The sequence below is a fragment of the Miniopterus natalensis genome, chromosome 1 (assembly GCF_054644295.1).
Source record: "Miniopterus natalensis isolate mMinNat1 chromosome 1, mMinNat1.hap1, whole genome shotgun sequence".
Classification (NCBI taxonomy): domain Eukaryota; kingdom Metazoa; phylum Chordata; class Mammalia; order Chiroptera; family Miniopteridae; genus Miniopterus; species Miniopterus natalensis.
The window spans coordinates 120,123,659-120,148,066 of NC_142081.1; the positions used below are offsets into that span (position 1 = coordinate 120,123,659).

A 24,408-nucleotide genomic window follows, 5' to 3' on the forward strand; every position below is an offset into this window, starting at 1 on the left:
TTATCAATATTATTGAACAAAGGACTGCAGATCTGCAAAGTTTATCTCTATGAACAGTGAGTTTGCTAAAATTTAAATGTATTATTATAAAAAGTTCATATCAGCACATACTTTTTAATTCTATTTATATGTGATTTAATATTTTTTTCTTGGGGATCAAAGCACTAAGATGTGCACCTGAAACCAATAGGACATTGTGTGTCAATTATATTCCAATAAAAGAATTTTAAAATAAAATTATTTATATCCTGTCTAGTTATATACTCCTCTTATAAGCAGTGTAGCTCTTCCCTGAGAGCATCACTTGATACTTGTACCACTAGTAGATTCCATAACAATCTGGCCTGCAGTGGGGAATGGCTGAATTCTGTTCCTCTTTCTAAATGAATCTACCAAACTGGGAAAGAAGACATGCTGTTTATCTTGTGAAACAAAAAGAGAGGGAAGACACAGTTTTCTTTACTTCCCTACATGTGCCTGCACATTGATATGTGTGGCTTTCTAATATTCTTGATTGCAGTTTGGCTTTTGAGGACAAGTGGCTAATTGACGTTTTTGGTGGTCAAAGTTGAGTGGAGGAATTGGCCCCTGGACTTGAACAATATCCTGCAGAGGAGACGAAGGAATTAAGTGCTTCTGGTGTAATAGCTAACCTTACTCGATCATTTTAGACCATCCCAAGGACAGCTAACACCCACTGAGAGTAGAATACTTACACACTTCATTTCCTTCTGCTTCCCACTCCTATATAAGTTCTCCTTTTATTCCTAGTGTATTCTGAAGGCCCAGGTTTACTCTAGCTCTCGTAGAGCCTCCCTGCTCAAATATGGTCCACGGACCAGCAGCAGAATCCCAAGCCCCACTTTGGACTTGCTGAGTCAAGATCTGCATTGTAATGAATCCCTCTACCTTCCCCTGGGTCAATCCAGTACCTCTTTGAGCAGTGAAAGTCTTTGGTTTCCCTGAGTACCTTGTTTATCTATCAGTTCAACAATTAACCCCAATATTAACAATATAAAAGGCAGTCATCAACCGTAGAATAAGTCAGTATAAATTTTTCATTGTGAAGGGGTCCAGCAATTTGCCATAACACTGGATATTCCTATGGCTTGTCAGGCAAGAAAGAACAGAAAGCACTACTTTGAGATTCATATATCCATCTCCAAATGGTTATGATTCAAGTTCCCGAAAACATTTAGGTCCCCATTGACCCTAATTGCCACTGTATACCCTTATCTCAAGGCTCATCATTACTGGTTGTTACGTATATGGACACCACAGTAAAACGTCTGGTGTTGAAATGGGGGTACTAGTGGAAGGAATGGTTGGCATGGGAGTGAACAGGAGAATGACCTTGAACAGCCCAGTTAACCTTAGTTTGGGAGCAGAAACTGAACCTGACTTCTGAAGACCCAGGTTCAGGTGTCAGCCAGCCTGTGACTGGCAGTGGAACTTCAATCCAGGAGCCATGCTCACTTGCAAATGAATTTCTTCACTTATAAAACTAGCACAATGATAGCACCTTACATAACTCAAGGGTTACTGTGAAAAATAAAGTAGGTAATAGGTTAGAAAGTACTTTTCAACATGGCATATGCAGATGAGCAAAGACAAGGCTCCAAGTGTTTGAACAAGTCTTCTCCATTGCAGAATAAAATCAGAGCTCATATCCACAAACCACTTTATATTTTCCTTCATATCTCCCATATAACTTTAAAAGGTGCCACCAAAGTACAAACATATGACCTTTAATTCCAGAGACACAGAAGAAATATATTTCTTGAGTGTTTTACTGACAGCAGTGTTTTTCCAAGTACAATTCTCTGACTACCTGCCTCAGAATCCCATTATCTTTGTGAAGGGAGTGGGTGTGAGGAATGCCCAGGACCGCTATGTGCACTGATGCATTCTAAAGTGTGAGAAGCTAGTTGGGTTGTTTTTACTGTTAATTTTAAGAAAAATGTAGAAGTTTTATTGAAGTTCAACTTGTAGGCCTTTTGGTTTATAATTATAACAGCTACCCTTCATTTCTCCTTTCATATTTATTCTGGTAAAAGGAAAGTGTACATCTGCCTATTTTTTTCCTGAGATGCTGTTCACTCATTCATTCCACAAAAATTTATTGAGTACCTACTAAAATTATGAAGGTCCATTTCCTGTCCCAGAAACCAACTTTATTGCTGTTTGCATTCCTATGTTAATTAGGTAATAGAAAATGACCATACATTGAAAATGATCTTTGGTTAGAATTCTGGTAGAAATACAAATTTCTACACTTAAGGACAATAAACCACCCTCAGTTTTGAAGTGTTTCCTCCCTCCTCTTGTTTTCTTATTTTAATTTAAGCCAGAATTGCTTTTTTCTCTAACTATTGGAATATTAAACGAAGAGATATGAGGACAGGACAAATCAGGTTATTTTCCTTCTCCATGCCATATCTTGATGCATTGAATTTAAATGCATATTCTACTATAGTGGGGATTATTGGAGTGGGTTATAATGGAGATTTTTTCCCCCCTGTTTTCACTTACAGAAGTTGCTAATGATGTTACATGTGTTAAGTTCAGTCAAATATTTCATGTCTTATTAAACACATGAAATGGAAAATTAACGATCCTAGACATTTAAATTGTTAGTTATCTCTCTGTCAGCCTGATTGCTTGTTTTTTCTTCTCGCATTCCACTCTTTATGCTAACTAATAGCTCATGGTAATTCTTCAACCTCTCATTGAGTGAACATGTTAGTCTTTCCATATGATAGTTGAATGTCTTCATGAAAAAATTATTCCCTTTTTTACTTTTATCAGTGGAGCCTAAGGTAATGCAAACCATGCTATATTCTTACAAACTGCTCTGCAGAGAACAGTGGAGGTGCTCTTTTGATGCCAGATCATGCTCTTTCCTGCGTAAAACCTTCCAATGGCTTTTTGATTCTCTTAGAATAAAATCCAACTTCCTTACACACTGCAGGGTCCTGTGTGATGTGCTTCCTGCTCACTCCCCAGCCTCCTCTCAGGCACCTGCCCAGGCTTCCTCTGCTCCTTCCACTTCCCCCGTGGATTGTTCATTCTTGCCTGTGCCCGTGTTCTGGCTGCTTTTCTGCATATCTCTTCTACACACTGGGGAGCCTTTAGAAAGCTTGAAACTGGCAAGTAACATGATCTAATTTATGAATAAATGAATGAATGAATTTACAATTACTTGAGCAGAAAGTATTTTATTTCCTTAAACAAGAACTTAGATAGGCATTTTGCAAAGCACCTTGAAATGTTTTAAATGTCTACTATTCTGAAATATATTATGGGCTGATATGAGATCTTTCTAATTGTACCCACAATGAGTTTAAACACGGTAAAGTTCGGATTAGCATTCTCTGAGCAGACCTGAATCTAAGCTTAGAACTGGAAATTTACATATAAATAGAAAATTAAATAAGTTTTCTAAACAGGTATTTTTAAAAATCCCATAACAGGTTAGCAAATTTAAGGTTTATACAAACACAGAATATTTTTTGACTTAATTTTAATTAAACTTCACGAAGTATTTGATTAATAAGTGAGAAAGGAAGAAAGCATTCTCTAGGCATTCTAAATAGCATTGAAGGAGATTGATGGCTTAAAAGAAAATGACCCCAGACAGCCTGTCTGTTACTCAGCCAAGTGACTCATAACAAAAGACAGGTTAAAACCCTTCGCTATAAAGCAGTGTGTTGTGAGATTCCAGACATTATGTAAAGTTAAAGGGAGGGCAAGCTGATGTGTTTTCCTCTCTTTATTCACGTGCCATTCTTTATTATAAGCAATGCACTTGGAAGTTGGTCTCAGAGCGTTTTGCTTTCCCTGTGGGGAAATGTGAAAGTAAATGATGTGTGTTAATTTACTCTAGAAGAGCTGCAGGAGAGTTACGTCTGAGTGGGAATGGACTTGTAGTCAAGTTCTGATTTCTGTGCATGGACATCGGAACTGCTCACGGCCAGTTATCACCAATTTTTGAAGCAGGAAGTAGTTAAGGGTGAAAAAAAAAAAATTATATATATATATATATAAATTGATATATCACTTTCTCAATTTTCTCTTTTCAAGTGCCATAATTTTTAACTTTATATTAATTGAACTGTAGATGGAATGAAGCCATTACCCAGGTTTCAGTATGGAGTGAAAGGACAATTAAGGTTAATACTATTTGGTTTGAGAGCATAGAAAGCTGTCCCCAGACCCAGACATGGGGGAAGTCACAGCAGGTGACACCTTCATATAAAAACCACATGTCAGTCTGGCTGGTGTTGCTCAGTGGTTGAGCATTGACCTGTGATGGAGGAGATCACGGTTCCATTCCGGGTCAGGGCACATGCCAGGGTTGCTGGCTCTGTCCCCAGCAGGGGGCATGCAGGAGGCAGCCGATCAATGACTCTCTCTTATCATTGATGTTTCTCTCTCTCCCTCTCCCTTCCTCTCTTTGAAATCAATAAAGACATATTTTAAAAACAAAACAAAACACATGTCAGACCAGCTGCTTATCTTCTAAGGGGATCTCTCAACTTTAGCCAACTCCCAAAATTATTTTTATGCAAGTTTGTGGTCATTCTTTTAGACACTTATAACTAAAGCCTCTTAACTTTCCTCTTTTCTTTTCCTAGGTTGTCAAAAGTCTTGTCTGACTTTTCAGTGTAATACGTATCCTATCTCTGGTATCATTTTTTTACTCCAATTTAATACCCTTAGTACCTTAGTTCCTTCCTTTTGGTATCCAGGGTGTCAAGACTACCCATTGGATTTAAATTGATTGAAATGAAACTATTAAAATACATGTGTCATCTTTCTTTACCTTTTATCTCTGAGTTTTGATGTTTTTGTTTTTATTTTTATTTATTTTAATTTTTTGTTAACAGAAATTAGGAGGAAGAGTTCAGAATTGTAACTTTCATGTTATATTCTGTTCCTTTTCTCCTGCTCCATTTTGTTGAAAATTTAGACTTGTATCACCAAGCAAACACACTTTTTCCCCTTGTGGCCTTTATTAATGATGAATAAATTTAGTGCTTTCATCCTTGGTTTGGAACCAGATTTATCATTTACATAACTGTAATTGTTGGGGTTATCTGACATACAAGTCTACCCTCCTTTGTTGGAATTTTGAAGACTCAGTGTATTTGAAAGGCTTTGAAAATCTAACCTATAAGTAGGGAAATGCAGAATTTGAAAGTACCTGATATGTGTAGCTTCCAGGAAAGATGAGGCCTTTCCAATAATTTATAATTATTTCCAACAATTTATAATTTATATCCAATAATTTGAACCCTCACCTTGATTAACCAACTCCCTTTTTTTAAATGAATTTTGTTCATTCATTCATCAAATATAAATGCTTACTATGTACTAGATCCTATTCTATGGAGTTAAAGTATAAAGAGTATGATGATGTATAAAATATAGCCTTTTAAGGTAAAAATATAATTATATGAAGAATTGGAATATATAGACAAGCAATTGGCCTATTTTTGGGGGGGGGCTCAGCTATTTATGTGATAAATATATATTCAACTTTACCATTTTAACCATTTTTAATCATATAATTCAGTGCAAGTAAGCACAATTCATAATTTTGCATCAGCCCCACCTATCAACAGATATTTTCATCACCCCAAAAGGAGACTGTGCTTATCGAAGAAGAATTCTCATGATTGCCTTCTTCCACTTGGCACCGACCTCCACTCTGCTCTCTGTCTCTATGACTTTGACTACCTAGGTACCTCATTTAAGTGGAATCATACAATATGTGTCCTTTTGTGTCTGGTTTACTTCACTTAGCATAGTGTCTTCAAAGTTTATCCATATCGTAGTATGTATCATATTTTTTATGGATGAATAATATTCCATTATATATACACCACATTTTGTTTATCCCTTTAAATATTTGTTTATTCAACAAATATCCACTTGCGTGTTCATCTGTTTATCCACATTTGCATTGTTTCTGCCTTTTAGCTAATGTGAATAATACCGCTATGAACATTGGTGTTAAAGTATATGTTTGAGTGGGGAGTTACTTTTTATTTGAAAATAAATTTGAATTTAAGAAAAGATGCAAGGATAACACAAATAACCCTTACCTATCTTTTAACCAGACTCGAAATGTTAACATTTTGTCCAATGTGTTTTATCATCTGTGCAATCATGCATACTTTTTTCATTGGCTATTTGTAAATTATACAAATCAAGTCTAATCTTTCCTCTCAAAATCAGATATTCCTCATATTACTATTACTGACAGTACTTGAGAATTGACTGAAGGTAATACTTAGAGTTATGTCTGAAGTATAAAAAGTGAATATTTACTTCACAGTGGATTTTTAGAACTAGCATAATTTAACTCATACCACATAGCTATTAAAAAAATAAATATTTAAGCCCGGCCAGCATGGCTCGGCAGTTGAGCATTGACCTAGGATCCAGGAGATCGTGGTTAGATTCCCAGTCAGGGCACATGCCCGGGTTGCAGGCTCCATTCCCGGTAGGGGACTTGAAGGTGGCAACTGATCAATGACTCTCTCATCATTGACGTTTCCATCTCTCTCTCTCCCTCTCTCTTCTTCTCTCTGAAATCAATAAAGATATATTTTTTAAAAAATAAATATTTAATATATGGCATCATCTCCAAATTGTATAATTTGGCAAGGATAAAATATGTTAATATTCTTACTGTTCAGTTCTAAAGTTAAACATTGTATTGTTTTCATTGTTATTTTTTTGATTCAGTATTTTTAACCTTTTTGATAAGAACTCAGATGTTTATATTGACAAATTTTCACATTAGTTTTAGTTTATCAATGCCATGTTTAGATGCCTGCCAACATAAAACCAATTTATTATGCTTTCCTCTGACTGAGAATGACTAAACAAACAACTAAACCCTAGAAGAAGGTGCTTAACAGAATGTACAATTTTTCAGAGATAAGCACATGTTTGTGGAGTATGGTTTGAAACTTACCATTCAGAGGGTTGTATGCTGTCATTTTATCTCATTGGCTAATGTAGATGATCATATGCATCAAAGAAAATATTTGATATATACTTTAATAAGGACTTTGCTTGTTAAACAAAAATCCCTGCATTAGGGACACGTAGGTGAGAAAATTCCTCCAGAAGACCCAATAGGCTGGTCCGATGTAACTGGCACAATCATCAGACAAAGGTGGATGATTCTTTTACCGCAGTAGGAGAGACCACCCATAAAATATCTTAGACGGGTTCCTCTGACCGGCAGAAGCAGTTCCCCCACTTTTATGGAGCATGTTTCCCAGTGACATATGCTGAAATAGAGCTGGGGACAGCCATGTTTGTTGAGTTTATATGCAAAGAAAAATCTTTCATCTTTCCTTAAAAGTCAGAACTGTGCAAAAGCTACTGACCAGCGTAATACTCTCATGTGCTGGGAAAAATTGTGTCAGTTTCAATAAAGTTGTTTCTGACAGATTCCTATAATAAATGATTTGCTGAATAGTGTTTATAAATGAGTTTTTACTAAACCAAACAGTTCTTTAAATTAAAAGAATAGATGCCCTTTTCCCATGGAAAGGATTTGAATAAGATATAACCAAAATGGAAATAGCATCGAAATGCTTACTCATTAGCAATCAAAACTGTAAATTATAATAGTGAGATTTCATCTAACAAATAGGCAGACACATTTTTTTGAAATACATCATTTTAAATGATTGATGAAAATATTGGATACCGTGTCCAGTGTCCTACCAGTGAGTGTGTAAACTGATACAGTATGCGATCGGGTACAGATCACTCTTTTAGAATTTGTTTCTGAAAAAAATTGAGATGCTTACAAAAATTTAGCCTCTAGAATCAACCGAAAAGTTCAACAATTGAGAATTAGTTAGATTGTGGTAGGCACTAACTATTTGTAAATATAGTGTATAGTCAATAACATTTATATTGTGGTGCTGAAATAAGCAAGTTATACAGGTGCATGTATGTACACATGCACATGCACACACATATACTTTTTGGTACACAGACATCTGCAGACATGCAGAGAAATATCCATAAAGTACATTCATTTAGGTGATAACTCTGTCCCTTGCATCTGGGAAAAAATAATAAGTATTTTTAATTTTCTCCTATTTAAAAAAAATGTTTTAATTATTAAAGTTCTGATATTAGAAGAAAAATAATGTTTTAATTAATATTTGTAAATCTCTTCAGGTTATTTACTGTATAATATGAGTAATAATTTTTTTAAATAAAATGGGGAGATGCTTACTTACTATAAGGAAACTATAAAATCCATCACTTATGAGTTTTATGAACTAGAACAAGATTTCTTACCATGTTCTTCAGATATTGAGTATTTGTGAAAAAAAGGAATGGCTTCCTGTCTTATTATTATCCTGAGCATTAATAAATATACAAAATAAAAGTTTTGGCAATACCCTGGCAAGTAGTTTTTGACCAATAGTAAAATTCTTAGGGTTTAAATTATTTTATGAATTTCAGATATTTTTTGTGATCATGTACTAAAAGTAGGCACACCCACAGAAGGGAAGCTTTTGTGATATATATACATATATATATATATATACTGTAATAAGTACTTAAAGCAGAGACTTTTCCTGTATATCTGAAATGTGTTTGTATGAGTAAAAAACTATTTACAAAAAAGTAATCAGCTAGTAAATACTCAAATTAGGAATAAAGAGAGAATGAAGCAATTGGATTTGAAAAGTTCCGGAGCGCTACTAATCTGTAAGTGGATGGAATGTCACTTTGGATTTCCATCTCACTTTGGTGTCTTAATCCTTCCTTACCTGATAGTTTGTATATTTTAGGAATAACACAGGAATTGAAATCTAATTTTAGCACAGTTTTTTCTGTCTTAATTTCTTTTTTCAATGTAATTTTGTTGATTGTGGTTTATTTATAATGTTAGTTCAGTGTGTAATCAGCATAAATAAATGCAATCATGCAACTTAATTGGGACTGTTATTTAGTAAGGTAATGACAAAATTCAGAGACATTCATGACATTTTTAAATTTTTTGAGAACTTTATTTTAAAACTGTCATTTGAATGGAGTTTAGTTAATCAAATTTAAGTATTTTCCTTTTTGAAGAAAGTGAAAAAAATCTTGTTAAATTCACTGGATTAAAATATAATATTAAAAGTATAATATAGTTTGTAAAATACCAAAAAATTTTAACTATATTTAAATGACGTTTCACTTTCTATTTCTCATAATTTTTCCAGTTTTTGGCTTGAAGTTACTTATTCTTGTGAAAAAGGCTATTTAGAATATGATTTGTATGGTGTGTTTTTTAAACTCAAAATCATAGGCTTACATCAAGAAATGTATTTTCTCTATGTCAGGATCTTTCACCTCTAATACTTGCTTGCGTTAGCCATAAGGAGAACTGGGTAAGTGGGTAATTTATGCAAGTAATCAGCTAGTAAATACTCAAATACACTTTGGAGCAAATACACTTTGTATAAAATTTTCCATATTTAAGTATAAAGAATCATATGCTTTCTGCTGTAACTAACATTATTTATGAATCCTCGATTCACAATACCTTTGCTATTCAGAAGCATAAGTCTTTCTGGTGATTTTTTTCATAGAATTTACTGTAAAGATTTTTGGGAAATATTAAAACTAAGGAGTTTTGCCTATTGCTTTGTGGTTCTGAGGTTGTTTGAATATATGTTTCATTAAATATTTGAATCAAATATGAGAAATAGAATAACTTCGGGAGAATTACTTTCTCTTACTATGGTAATCTCGATGAACATTTTAAAGGACTTTAAAGTAATCATATTTTAACACTTAACTTATATTTCATGGAACTCATATTTAAAAAAAGAGGTGAGAAAAGTATAGGACATTGCACAAAAATTGGCAGGCTTGCTTCTAAATTTTGTGAAGAAATAACCCAACATATCTAAGTATTCAAGTCTAAGAATTAAGAGGAGAGAAATAAAATTGTCTTAAGGAAGAGATGCCATGATGGAAAATGCCAGGTCACTGTCCCAGCTATGTCATGACATATCCCAGGGAAGCAGACAGACTGGACAGCCTGCGCAGTTTTGGGGAACTTTTATTAGAATAACCAAAAGCAGCACAAAGATGGATAAATGACACCTCTCCTGGCCAAGCTCATGGTAGTTTGTAGAAGAATGGCATTTAACCAATAATTACACAGCAGTAGAGCAATAGGTTTGAGTAAAGTTCTATGAGATCACATAAAAAAACTCTGCCTAACCCTGGCTGGTGTGGCTCAGTTGGTTGAGCCTCTCCAGAGGTCACTGGTTTGATTCCTGGTCAGATGCCCAGGTTGCAGGCTCAGGTCCTAGTAGGGGGTCGTGCAGGAAGCAGCCAATCAATGTTGCTCGCTCATCTATGTTTTTTTCTCTCCCTCTCTCTTCCTCTCTCTCTAAAAAATATCAATAAAAACATATTTTACAAGAATGAAAGAAAAAATCACACCTCTGCCTAGGAAAATGTATCTTGGTGATCATGAAGCCTCGCCAAGTCGAAATATTTGAGCTTGACCATCAAAAAGTAGAGATTTAGGACTTTTTTTCTCTCACTATAGAAGCAGCACATTATAGAAAATGTATAAAATAAAGTTATGCCAAAAGAGCAAACCAAAACCCAGCTGCTGCCATCTTGCATAATGCAGAGAAAAGTACTGTTAATACTATACTGTATTTCTTTCTGTCTTTTTTTGTATGTAGTCCTATATGTGTATGTGTATATGCCTATATACAAAATGTATATGCATATATATTTTTACTCAATTCAAAAACTATATACGTTTTTTATACTTTTCCATAAGTCTTTTTACACATTTAAGAATATTTCCACAGTATGAAATCCTAGAAGACTTTAGTACAGATTGTAAAATTTTCCATAGAAAATTTTGACTAAAATTATGATCCCACTACCAATATTAGATAATACAATACTTGCTTCAGAAAAAATCCTATCAAATACTGACAAGTACAATTTTACTATAAATTTCTGTGAATCTAGTAGAGAAAATAATTGTATTTTATTTCTTTGACTTCTTATAATGTTAAACATTTTATATATTTATTAGTATTTATATTTTCTTTGAATTATTTATGGCACTTGCTGTGAGTTTTCTATGGCATTTGTCATTTTTTGAAATTGAGGACTAATTAAATTTATTGGTATATTTATTGGGGTATATAGGTATATATATTATACTATATGTGACTGACATTTCATAGGTCAAAAATTAAATAGATATACATGATAAAATATAACATGCTATTGATGTTATTCTGAGTGAACTTTTAAATTCATATAAAACTGAATATACAATTTTATTTTTCTGCTTAACATTCTTTAATGGTTTTCTATTGTGCTTGTGTGTTTTATGTAATGACTGAGTCTCTAAGTAGAGCATTTTAAGACGATATTTTGTTTATCTTGTATTTTCAACACTAGTACACAGAAGGAAGTTCATAAATGTAGATTTTGTAGTGGTATTTTTCACTTTTATTCAGGAATGATATTTAATATGTAAGAACTAATATTATTTGGTCAGTTATAATGGTCACAGACCAGACCATAGGGCTGAGCCCAGGTCTAGATGCCTCAGCCCAGGTATTTATTACTTAGTTGTTGGATTATGTGGAAGGCATTGCCCATCCCTTTGTAGGGAGGTGGGGAGTTAAGGTGCAGTTAAGTTCAGGTTGAACTTTAGAATCACTTAGTCACATTTCAGAAAAGTATTGCTGGTTTTGATTCTAAGAATAGAATCAAATCTTCCATTTACTAAAGTTATCTTATAATAAAGAAACATAGTCCCAGAAGGTTGAGGACTTGCCCGACATTACACAGTTATAACTTTAGAAACATAATTTTTAAAAAAATAAACAATAGAGCTAATTTTGTGATGAGGAAATTGAAGTTGTTATTGACCTCTTGTCCAAGTCCACACGTATCTCTAGAGGACATTTAGCTTATAGAAATTTGGGGCTATTTCGATAATGGTATGATTTATGTGATTTAAATTTATAAAACATAATCTGATGGAAATACATGTGTTGGTCGTCGTCTGTGGCCATTGGCTAAGTCAGCTTGAGTTCAGCATTGGGCTGTTATAGATTCTGCCTCCACAGACTGAATATGGCCTGATGACAATATGCAATGCGATCAGACATCTGGCAGCCATAATTTAATTGAAGGCCCTCAGTGATTTGGGCCCTAGGCATTTGGACGTCATCTTTGACACTGGGCACCATTATAACAAGCGATTCCATCTGGTCTGTTCTGGCTCAGAGGACTCAAATTTTCCTTAGAGAGGCTATTGGCCATGACTGGTCCTTGTTTACAGAATTTTCCATCTCCCCTGGCTGGGACTTACCTTTTTGTGCAAAGCCCTTATTCTAAAATCAGCCATTCCCAATACATGAAACAAGGGTAGTTTAGGATGGGTAATGATAAATAGAAGTGTTAAAGTGTTTTACCAAATAAGTTTTAGTGTTTTATTGTGCTATGGAGACTCTAAACTCTCATAGTATGTGAATTTTCACAAGATAAAAAGAAAACTTGAAAATGAATATAGAATATGTAGTATGTGATCCAGAATAGCCCAAAATATGTTAAGATAATGTAGCTAGCTAGTTGATGACAGACTTTTAGAGCTGGGAGGGACTGTAAAGGCTGTAAAGCTGCCCTCTCTCATTGTACAGATAGCAGGAAGTCATGTGCCTCAAAATTCCAGGTAGGTTCTGGGTACATCATACAGTGTGTTCTACAGAAAATCCCGGGCATCTTATTAAAAGATAGATTCTTAGATTTAATTAAATGCTATCTTCTCTGTTTATTAATTATTTGTAGAGAAGGCTCATGTGAAAATGAGTTTATTCTTCAAATCTGACAGCTTTATCTGAAAAATCAGTGTATGATTTGAGTCCTTTGACAGTTGTCCTTTTTATTATGAAACAGGAAGTTATATCAAAGTAAATCAAGTGAAATCTACTTGAAGGAATTTATTTTAATTTCTCCTAAGCAGTTAATAGAAAATTCTCAATTAACATGGGGATTAATTATTTATTTTAAAGTACTTAACAACCTTTCAAGATATAATAAAAGTATAATCAATATTGATGTGCCATTACTTCCTGCTATGTTTTTACATTAACATTGTTTCATTTACTTCATTGGTACAGTCAACTTGATGGGATATTGCATTGCTTATTTGCTTTCAAATGTTAGATTATTTACATATTTTTGCTGTTTTTAATAGCCAATTTTGTCTAATTTATTTATTTTTTCTTTTAGATTGTTTCTTTTTGTCATATCAGTAGGCTTTTAACAGATTGCTAAATTGTACCCCTGAAAGATTAATCAGAGGTGGATTAGATAATAGTTAAGACTAAGCCTCTGGATAAGGCTCTGGTTACTTTCCTAGTCTATTCCTTACCCTCTCATATGCATAAATGTCCTCATATGTAAAATGGGCTAATAATAAAACATGCCACATACACTAATGTATGCAAATGTTTAGAACAGTGCCTGGAATTTAATTAATCCTAAGTGAAGATTAGTTATTTTTATTATTATTAACCCATATTAAAAGTAATGTGTAAAACTTCCATTAACTTATACAGTTTTATTCTATTCTATTCTATTCTATTCTATTTATTTATTTATTTATTTATTTATTTATTTATTTATTTATTTTTTACTATATCTTTATTGATTTCAGAGAGAGGAAAGGAGAGGGAGAGAGATAGAAACATCAGTGATGACAGAGTCATCGATCGGCTGCAGCCCGCAACCCGGGCATGTGCTCTGACTGGGAATCGAACCCTGATCGCCTGGATCCTAGGTCGATGCTCAACCACTGAGCCACGCCCGGCTGGGCTATTCTATTTATTTTTAACACTTTAATAAATATGTAGCAGTACTTTAAAATTGCCTTAAACTTTATTAGTGATTGCTTATAGGGCTGAGCATGTTTTCCATAGGATAATTTGTCATTCTTATATGTATAATTAAAATGTCTGTTTATTATTTTATGTAATAGTAAAATTAGAAAAATTATTAAACTTTAGAAGTGTAAATTGATTCTATGCACATTTTGGAGCATTTGATTAGATTTTCCCATTCTGTTTAATTTTTTGTACCTTTTTTTACATTGCCTAATGTTCCTTAGAAAAATACCCTACAGTGACCAGAACCCTACAATGACTCAGAAGTCAGAGAAGGGGACACGTGGAGAAGGTGGGGTGCGGGCGCTTACATCCTGGCCTCAGGCCTTTCTGGTTCTAATGCTTTCCTGCCTCATACACTGCGCTTTTATGCTTTAAACTTCTTGAGTAATTCTCATTTATTTTCTACTTTTAACTTAAAATTGTCCTTGTTCCATCTCCCCCATAGCTTCTCAGTTTCACTGGGCCATGCCCGCATTCTTCAAAGACGTGTTGTATTTCTTACTGAGTCCATTAGCGGAAAAGGGCCGAGATGATGAACTGCAACCCTAAGTGTTGCTGAACATCACTCAACTGGCCAGCGGCTATTTTGGAATCAAACTCATATAAGATAAATAGGAGCTGTTATAGATTTATTTTCCCACAGTTTTCTCCTCCTTCCACCCTGCTACCTGACTATTCGTAAATATGGTTAAAATCTTAAGAAGTTGGAGAAGAAATTGCATACATAACTTTTAAGACACTATGTCAAATAAGTAGCAGCCTGGCCCATCACTCACTCATTCTTTAGTATTCAGAAAACTTTAAATAGTTATTATAATATGTCAGTGTCGATGCTTGTACTAGTGGGACAAAAAATATAAGTAAGATAGAGTCCCTGTTTAAAACATCTCTGCATCAGGCAGGCATCTTCAAGGCCAGGTTTCGGGATATGCTACGAGGACTCATAAGACTCAGCATATAGTTGTGCCCACAGCTATGATTTATTACAGGAAAAAAAAAAAATAAAGCTAAATCTGCTGAGGGAAAGGCACTTGTGGAGAACCAGGGCAAGTTGCCAAAAGCCCTCTTCAGCAGGAGCACACAGGATGTTTAATTTTTCCAGCAACAGGCTGTGACAACACATGTGAAATAGTACTGTCAACCGGGAAGGATCATTAGAAACTCAGTGCCCAAGGTTTCTAATGGGAGCTGTTCCCATAACTGCCTCTGTCTAGCGTGTCCCAAAATTCCAGACTCCCAGAAGGAAGGCAGGTGTTCAGCGTAAACCATATTGTTTGCCCAAAAGGTTTAGCCACAGTGAACCACTCTTACCTGTTAGGGAATGGTAGGAAACCGCCCTAAGTCTAATTTCTCAGCCACCAGCCAAGGGCCTTGCAGACACAATTTTCTGCATAATCTCACATTCAAGTGAGGTAGACAGAAGAGTGTTTAAAAAGTTAGCTAAGTCTGACGGGGCGTGGCTCAATGGTTGAGCATCGAGCTAGGATCCAGGAGATCACAGTTTGATACCCGGTCAGGGCACATGCCCAGGGGTCAGGACACATGCCCGGGTTGCAGACTTGATCCCCAGTCGGGGGCGTGCAGGAAGCAGCCGATCAATGATGACTCTCTCGTCATTGATGTTTCTATCTCTCTCTCCCTCTCCCTTCCTCTCTCTGAAATTAATAAAGATTAAAAAAAAAAAAAAAAGGCAAGATGAGTTGGGTCATTGGGGAGAAAAAGGGACATCTGTAATATTTTGAAGAAGAAAAAAGAGGTATTGGATTATAGAAGAAAAGTCTATTAGCTCTGCCTGGGTGAGTCAAGGGAAGATTCATTTAACAAGGCAATTATTGAGCTGGATCTTGAAGAAACTGCAAGATTTCCTAAAATCTGAGGTGAGGAAAGGCTCTTCTCCATGCAAAAGTAACTATTCACAGCAGTAAAGAGATTACTGAGAAATGCCATGTGGTGGGAGCACAGGGCCTGGTGGGGAAGCCGAGACAAGGGAGAGTGTTTGGAACGAGGGCATAAAGTGGTTTATAGTTTTGTGAGTGGTAAGGAGCCATTAGAGGTTTTAATCAGAAGAAAGAAGTGAATAAATTTGAAAAGTATATCAGGTAACAGATGGAAACAAAATTGGACAGGAAGAGTTTGAAAATGGTAAGACCAGTTTGGAGGCAAAAGATGGTGATGGCATGACCTAAGACAGATGTGATGGGACCAGAACATGGAGCAGTAGTCCTCAATTGCAGAGGCACAAAGAATTACATGGGGAGCTTAAAAAGATTATGATGCCTAAGTCCCACTGAAGCCCTTTAATATCTCTCAACAAAACATTCTGTATGCTTTCTCATCAGAAGCTCTCTCACTCTAATGCTGTCAGCCAAACCTCAGAATCCACTGACTGCGAAGTCAGTTCATTATTGGACATAATCATTTGCATAAAATTTCCTCCTCACTTTGACAATAAATTGAGATGCAAAGCCATATGGCAGTCCACCTTAGCCAAATAATTTTATCTATTCTCAGATGAATCTAGCCAGTAAATCTGTTTGCAGTGAAAAATCTTAATGTTTCTGCAGAGTATTCAAAGGGGTGATTTTGTTCACTTGTGAAGTGCAGACCAAAGTGCTTATCAAAAGGTGCAGTCTCGATGGATCCTAATTACATAAGATGCACACCAATTTATGTAGTTACTTCTTGGTGGTTCCATGCATATTGTGCATATGATTTATACCCAAGACTCAAGAAATGGGTTTAAAGATGTTTTAACCCATAACTATTATAATAATTAAATGAAAGGTATTTAAATAAAATCATTTGGATAGCACTTGCATATGAACATATCCAGCCCAGCACAGCTTTTTCCCCCCATTTTTTTATATTATTTTACCTAGTTTCATTTTATTATAGTATTTGATGGCACAAAAGAGACTTGCAAGCTTTGCCAAAAATGACAGGGCGATATACATGAGTTTCTTCTTTTATTCTCATTAGCTAGACATTATTGTGTTTCATAGTGATGTTCTATCTGAAATATAATGAAGTACCTTCTTCAGCAATAGTTTATCAGCTATTTTAGTTGAATAAAGTATTTCAAGAACGTGTTAAGATCAACTTATATGTTACATACACAAAAATATGTCTTTAAGCTTTCTCTCTTTATATCCACAGGGGAGTCATTAGATACATTTAACGTTTCCTTGAGCTATGTGATTAACAACTGTAGTAAAATATGTTGGAGAAAATTATCTTCGGAGGTTTTCCATTGGTAGTTTAATTAACATACAGTGGACAGAAAACAAACAATCTGTTCAAACAGACGATTCAAAGATCCCTCCTGTTGCTTTTGTTTTCCCAGCAGCTGGGAAGGGAAACGTTATATCACGTATATCCTTTCATCTTGCTTCTAAATGATTTGCTTTGGTGGTGATTTAAAATACTTGTATGAGTTTGAAACCTCGTGAAGTGTATAGGAATAATTCACAGAGGAGGTGATGAGGCTCCCTGGTTTGGCCAGCTTTCTTCACTCTTTATTTCTGTAAAACATCCTTTTTTTTTTTTTTTTTTACGTGTTTTATCTTCTTTAAAAATGATTCTGAAATGAGATCAAAATCTAAGCCAGTTTTACACATCAGCCTTGATGGGCCACGTGCTCCTGAGGAATGAACACAGGAATGTGGAGACTGGGCCTCGCTTATCCTTGACATTGCCAGACAGAAAGAATTAGATCTAAAGTAGCAACCAAAAGAAAATCCACGGAGACCAGGCCCTAAAACTCACACATTTTCTCATTAGAAAACCTTCAGGTCCTTCTTTAGATTTTGTTTACTCTTTGTAAATACAATTACAGCCAGCCAGCGATCCACTTTGGTTAATTTACAAAGCTTAAGGTGGCAGATTTTAGAAGGGGCAAGCCCATCCGCGACGGAGACAAACCAATCGGTGATGCGGCAGTGAAGCAAAAGAGAAAAAAAATATAAATCACCGCTAAAAATGAAACAGCAGCACACCCAAACTCTACAGCTATCCTGAGACTGACCCTTGTGAGCGTTTGTTCTTGTTTCATAGGGGAGGCCTACCTTTCTGTTCAATTTACCTTCCCCAGAAATCCTGCTAATAAATTTGAATGGTCACTGCAAAAACAGGAGTTTGCCACATTAATGAAACATCCCAATCTCCAACGTAAATGGTGTTAAAAAATAAAGTTTGGCATTTAAAAAATGTTAAGTTCACCTGAGCCATAGTCCGTTCCAAGGGGACAGCACCAAACCAGAGGGGTTAGGAGCACTCCAAGGATAAGAAGGAACTAGGGGAGAGATTTTTGTGGACAAGAGGTAGAAGCAAAGTAAGAAAACAATTCGATTGGCTGTAGCTTAAGCATTTGCTTAACTCAGAAAAGCAGAGGTGACTGTGACTGTTCTTAGGTTTTGATTTCTTAACCTTGAGGTGTTTACAGGCTTAGGTTCGCGTTTGCTTCCTAGGTAGGCTGCTAAGGTATTAGTAACCACCTCAGTCTAATGGCCTCCTTGTTTAATTAACTTAACAGTGGGGAATATGAACTTTATTGTTCCTAAGTTTTGGTGCTCCCTTTTATTTCTTCTCTTGGGTAAGAAAGCAGAGAGAAAATGAGAAAGGGGGATTCAAGGAAGGTGAGAATAGAATTCCTCTGCAGAGTGCTCCTCCAGTGTGTTATTTCATCTACTCCCTGCCCTGGGCCAGGACCTCAGGAGTTAGTGTGACATTACTAGCCTAACAGGCATCATGGAAAATACTATATTTTGTCTTGTGCTATAAACATCTGAAAAGATAGTAGTCAAATGAATATTCATCAATTAATATCCAACAATAATGCTAATTTAAAAGAAACCCAGAGTTGCTTTGAAAGTCTTTTTTGAAGATTTTAATAAAGTCTAAGTCTTCGAAGATTTCAGTGTATTTCCCCTAATTTACAATATAGAGGAAAAAACTTTCTGGTTCAAGCCTTTCCTTTTGTGTGATTTTTTTTTAAAAAAAACACATTTTTTTATATCTAGGACAATTTAAGCCGTGAACTGCATTACATTTGCTACATTTCTTATCTAGATTGACAATCAAACAAGGATCCTGTATAGATTTTCAATTGTTCCTCCATGACTATTTACATTCAGATAGCTCCCCTGCCCCACCGCAGTGCAAGGCAAATGCATAACTCTAAAGTTAGCCTAAAAGTAGTGCTAGGAGGTCCTAATTTGGTTATTGTAAAACTTTTATTGCTTGCTTTCATTGTAAGATGCCTCATATATTTTTGGTAATGAAGCAGAATATATAAATAAAGCAAATAAAACTGCTATGTAGCTTTGTCTTGAATCATAGATCTTACACATCCTCAGGAAATGCTGTCTGCTGCAGGTAAGACATTTTCATTCCCATTTAAAATATAGGGTAACTGAAGCACAGGGAGTTTTGTGAATTATGCTAGGCTTCATACCCAGCAAAACTAGAATAAAAATTCTACCCAAGGTCTCCTGAATCCTTGTACAGTATTTCTTTTATTACATAATTCTGCCTGGTCCCATCATTCTTGCTTCAAAGAGACTATCAACAATTCATTCACCCATTCATTCATTCATTCATTCATTCATTCATTCATTCAACAAACATTTACTGAGCATTGTTCAAACGTTTCCTGCCCTGGCCCTGTGGCTCAGTTGTCTGGAGCATTGTCCTGTGCACCAAAGGGTTTTGGATTCAGTTTCCAGTCACGGCACATACCCAGGTTGCTGCGGGTTCGATCCCTGGTCTGAGTGCATACTGGAGACAACCGATGGATGTTTCTCTTTCACATCTGTTTCTGTATCTCTCTCTCTCCCTTCCTCTCTCTCTAAAATCAATAAAAGCATATCCTCAGGTGATGATTAAAAAAAATAAAAGAAACATTTCCTGTATTGGAGGGTGGGCGGGAACCATGATAAACACTTTATGTACATGAGTTTTTTTCAAACTTGCAATAATTCTATGAACTGAACACAGTGCTACGTTTTTGTGGCTTTTCTGGAGTTCTTGGCCATTTCCACCTCTGTGGTTCTTTTAAATCTTATCATTCTATGAACCCATGGAAAGGTCTAGATTGCTGACACTGTGGTAGTGTTTCTAAGCTGTATCCACTAAGGCATCAGGCAGTGGGAGATCTTTTAAGTTCACGATGAACCCAAAGAATAAATAGTTGCTCTGTCAAGAAGAATCATCACCTTTTTCTAGTTGAAAGGGAGATATTTTAGACTATTTGCCTGTGATGAGTGGTGGTAGCCTTACCTTACTTTTTAGAGTTCTGAATAGCTGATTCAATGTATTATAAGCCACATTAAATACATTTTGGTTTCTTGCGATGTTCTTGTATTGAGGGGAAAGTCCCAGCTATGATTAAATCACTACTCTCTTAAGCTATTTTGAACCTAGATCCTGCCAGTTACAAAGGCTGTCATTTCATATTTGTTGGTGATAGTTGTGTAGAAGAGGGCTGTTCTTCTTAGTCAGAAACTGAATTTCTCACGCTTGTGGTACACCTTCCCCTGCTGACCTACAGAAATGAAAGACTAGGAGTAATGATTAAATCTAATTTTCCCTCCTTTAATGGCAGGATGAACTGGGTCAGCAAGGCCAGTACCTGCAGATGGCTTTAAAATACCTTTGTGATCTCCTTGCCTTCCCAGCCATTTCTCTAAGTGCCTATCACTGGCAAGTTTCTGAAGTAACAACAGCACAAGTGAAGAGCATTGTGATGTGTCCTGAGAGTGTTGCTTATTAAATGTGTTAGGCAGTCAACCAAGTCTGACTTGTGAGCTACAAGGCAGGTTAGCACATTTACAGGAAGATCATTCTGTGTATTATTTAACCCATTCAAACTCATTGTTGTCTCTCTGCTGTTCAGCATAACTCATGTGAAATGAGTATTAGCCCACAGATTAATAATGTCTGACTTCTATTTTCAAATGGACTGAGAATCACTTGCTTTTCATTCCTTTGGATTGTAGCTTGTTTTCTCAGAACAACTGGGGAATGTTTTTGAAGTGTGTGTGGAAGGTGGGGAGGGAAAGGAATAAAAATGCATTGCTTTAGGGCTGCACATCTGTTTTAGAGACTCTGCTGGGTCCGTACATTAGCCATTGTCACGACTTAGGATGTGCCCTAAACTTCCGTTCTACTCAGAGATGTACCAGCTCAAAATACTACAATTAAACAGATTTCACTGGTTTGAGCTCGTTTTCTATTTTCATGACTAGCAGAATTTTTTTCCTACTCAAGTTGAGAGCGTGTGTGTGATTTGTAGCAAGTAGTAATTCATTAATTTATTTATTTTGAAACAGATTGGCAAAATCAAGTTGCTCAGGCCTTTCCACAAACAGAAGAGGAGATAGAAGTAGACACACATACGTTCAGCCACCGGTGGAAAAGGAACACGGATTCCCTCAAGGCTGTGGACACTAACCGAGCAAGCATGGGCCAGGACTCCCCAGAGCCCCGAGGCTTCACAGACCTGCTGCTGGACGATGGGCAGGACAACACCACCCAGATTGAGGTAAATCATCTGGAAAATTGAATGGATGAATGAATATATTTCTTGTAAGGCACCCAATCCCCCCCACCCCCCCCCCACCCCATATATATCCTCTCCTTTCGGCTCAGTCTAGAACTTTCAGACTTTTTGTTTGGTAAGGATCAATTTAATTCATTAATAAATAATTTATTAATATTCAGAAATTCAATAATAAGTACTTATAATTATATTAAATAAATAAATAGCTAAACCATTTAATCACCCACAAATTCACTTACTCGTGAAACAGACAAACACGAGGCTTGGTGTGGTGAAGACATGGAAGGGACACAAAGACAAAGACAATACAGGGCCTGCCTGCAGGGAATTTGCTGTGTAAGAGGGTCTACACGCCATTCAAGTCCTCCTATGCTATGCGTATATACAAAAATACATACAGGCGGTAGGTAGCATGGCAGGCGTGGAGGGGGGAGTGATTGTCTGCTTGGGATTAGGGAGGCGGGCTGTGGTCAAAGAGGTGGATTCCGGGAGTGGGCATTTAGGCAGGGTCTTGGCAGAACGAGAGGAGCCAGGTTGGTAACATGTCAGTGGTAAGAGAGAAAAAGCCTGCAGAGTGAATGACATCTGCAGTGACTGAGTCGTAGAACAGCATGGCACCTGGGTTACCAACTGTCCTGGATTGCTTAGGACTGGGGGTCTCCTGGCGTGTAGGATTCTGACTGCTAAAAATGGGGCAGCTCTGGGCAAACTGGGATGGCTGCTCACTCTCTGACTGTAATTCTTTTTTTAATTTTTTAATTTACTTTTTAAAAATATATCTTTATTGATTTCAGAGAGAGGAAGGGAGAGGGAGAGGGAGAGATAGAAACATCAATGATGAGAGAGTCATTGATCGGCTGCCTCCTGCACGGCCCCGACTGGGGATGGAGCCCGCAACCCGGGCATGTGCTCTGACTGGGAATCGAACCTCGATCTCCTGGATCCTAGGTCAACGCTCAACTGCTGAGCCACACCCGGCCAGGCTGTAAGTAATTCTTTGTTATGGGTGGGGCCATGAGGTGGAAGGGGAAGGGGTTGGAGATGGGTTTGGTGAGTCTGGAAGTTTGCTGAGGGCATATTTTAGGTAGATTTTAGAATTATCCAGAGGCCTCAAGGATGGTATTACACTGCTTAAGTTTTCATAGTCTTTAACATTGCAAATCATAAAATATGATCTTGTTAGTACACTAAATATAACAGAAACAAACAGGTAAATCTTACAGAGATAAGTAAAAAGCATCCAAATGAGAACAGAAGCTGTTTTATTCAGTTTGCCAGAGCAAGGGAATCAACCTCCATCACTAGCCTTTGGTGGAGACTCAAAAACAGTCAGGGAGTGGGAAAGGTTTTCAGTTAAAAAAAGGTCTTATTGGTGGTGGTTGGCCTGTAGAAGCTAAAGGTGGGCTATGTGAAAACAGAGCATCTCGTGTGATGGGTTGGAGGAGCATGTGTGGTTCTCTGTGGTTGGTCCTGAGTTGGACGCAGGGACAAAAAAACAGGGAAGCTGACAGTTATTAATCAAGTCCTGCCCATTGTGGGCCAGTTGCTGCCAAAATTATGTTCTGACTCCCTGGACTTCTTGCTCTCCAGGTTGGGGTCAGAGTTCTATTGTCATCCATGGTATGGCCCTTATCCATTTACATATTTTCCTTCAATCTGAAGTTTTAATTTCTACTTTCTCCCAGGTGACAAGCTTAATACTTTTTAAGAACCAGGCCCCATTCTTTTTATTGCTATGAAGGATTCACTATTTAGGAAAAAACTCAACTTCATGAAACATACTACACAGTTCTGCAAATAGTATCAAAGCACCATTTGTTGCCTCATTAGTGAGAAGACTCTTCAGAAGATCTGAAGCTCAGGCCAGTGGGATTCTGTGTATGTGAGAAGCCCAGCAATTGTCAAAACCCCTCTCCATCTCCTTAATGTGTATGTGACTGTGGTGGCCCCGGGCTGCCTCAGCCGGGCCCCTTAACAGGCAACAGAGGATGTGCCAGGAGCAGAAGGCACACAGTATCTCTAAGAGACTATTCTGACTCCTGCAGTGTGCCCGCTATTTTGGCAACTATGTTGTTATAGCAACTCAGAGTAGGCAACATTATTCTTCCCTGAGAAGCCCTTCAGCTAGGGTGCAATATAAAGAGAGCTGAACTGAAGCAGAGGTGTTTACTCTCTGCACAGAGCTGTACCCACTGAGATTGAAAGGGGGGCACAGATTCCTAGAACTCTGTGATCTCCATGCCGGATGCTGAATTTCCCTAATCACTGTAAAACAGAAAGTCCCTTTGCTCATGAATGTATTAACACTCCTCAAAACACAATCCCAGTCGTTATTATAGCTGTGATTTTCTTATTCAGCCAATTTTTTCTTTTTCTTCCTTAACAGAGGGAGACCACATAAAATCAGTGATTTTGAATCGTTAAAAAGAAAATGGTGCAAGAAGCTCTTTGCTGGGTACTCATGTGGTGCTCAGATCTGCCAGGTGTTGTATGGATATGGTTTTCCTTGGTCTTTGTATCAGCCTAGAGAGATTTGCACCCCCAGGTTCACTGAGTAATCTCAGTGACTTTTACATGAGGGTAATTTCGGATTTAGGTTTAGTTGTTGCTGTTTTTAATGTTTTTATTGATTTTAGAGAGAGGAAGGGAGAGGGAGAAAGAGAGAGAAACATTGATGTAAGAGAGAAACATTGGTCAGCTGCCCCCTGCATTCCCCCTACTAGGGATCGATGAGCCCACAACCCAAGCAATCGGGAATCGAACTGCGATCTCCTGGATCCTAGGTGGATGCTCAACCGCTGAGCCGTGCTCGGCCAGGCCAAGGTTTAGTATTTTTAATGACTCCCATTAATAAGTAAAGAAGCTGGTATT

The 24,408-nt window shown here is 36.8% G+C and overlaps 1 protein-coding gene across 3 annotated transcripts in view; it reads left to right on the forward strand.

The window, feature by feature from the left end:
* PLXDC2 (plexin domain containing 2) overlaps positions 1-24,408 on the forward strand; it is a 401,646-nt gene that overhangs the window by 138,010 nt on the left and 239,228 nt on the right. For all 3 annotated transcript variants that reach the window (XM_087825356.1, XM_016224708.2, XM_016224709.2), the window contains one exon: positions 21,308-21,519. In XM_087825356.1, the coding sequence (XP_087681482.1) occupies positions 21,308-21,519 (212 nt within the window). The remainder of the gene's footprint in view (positions 1-21,307; positions 21,520-24,408) is intronic.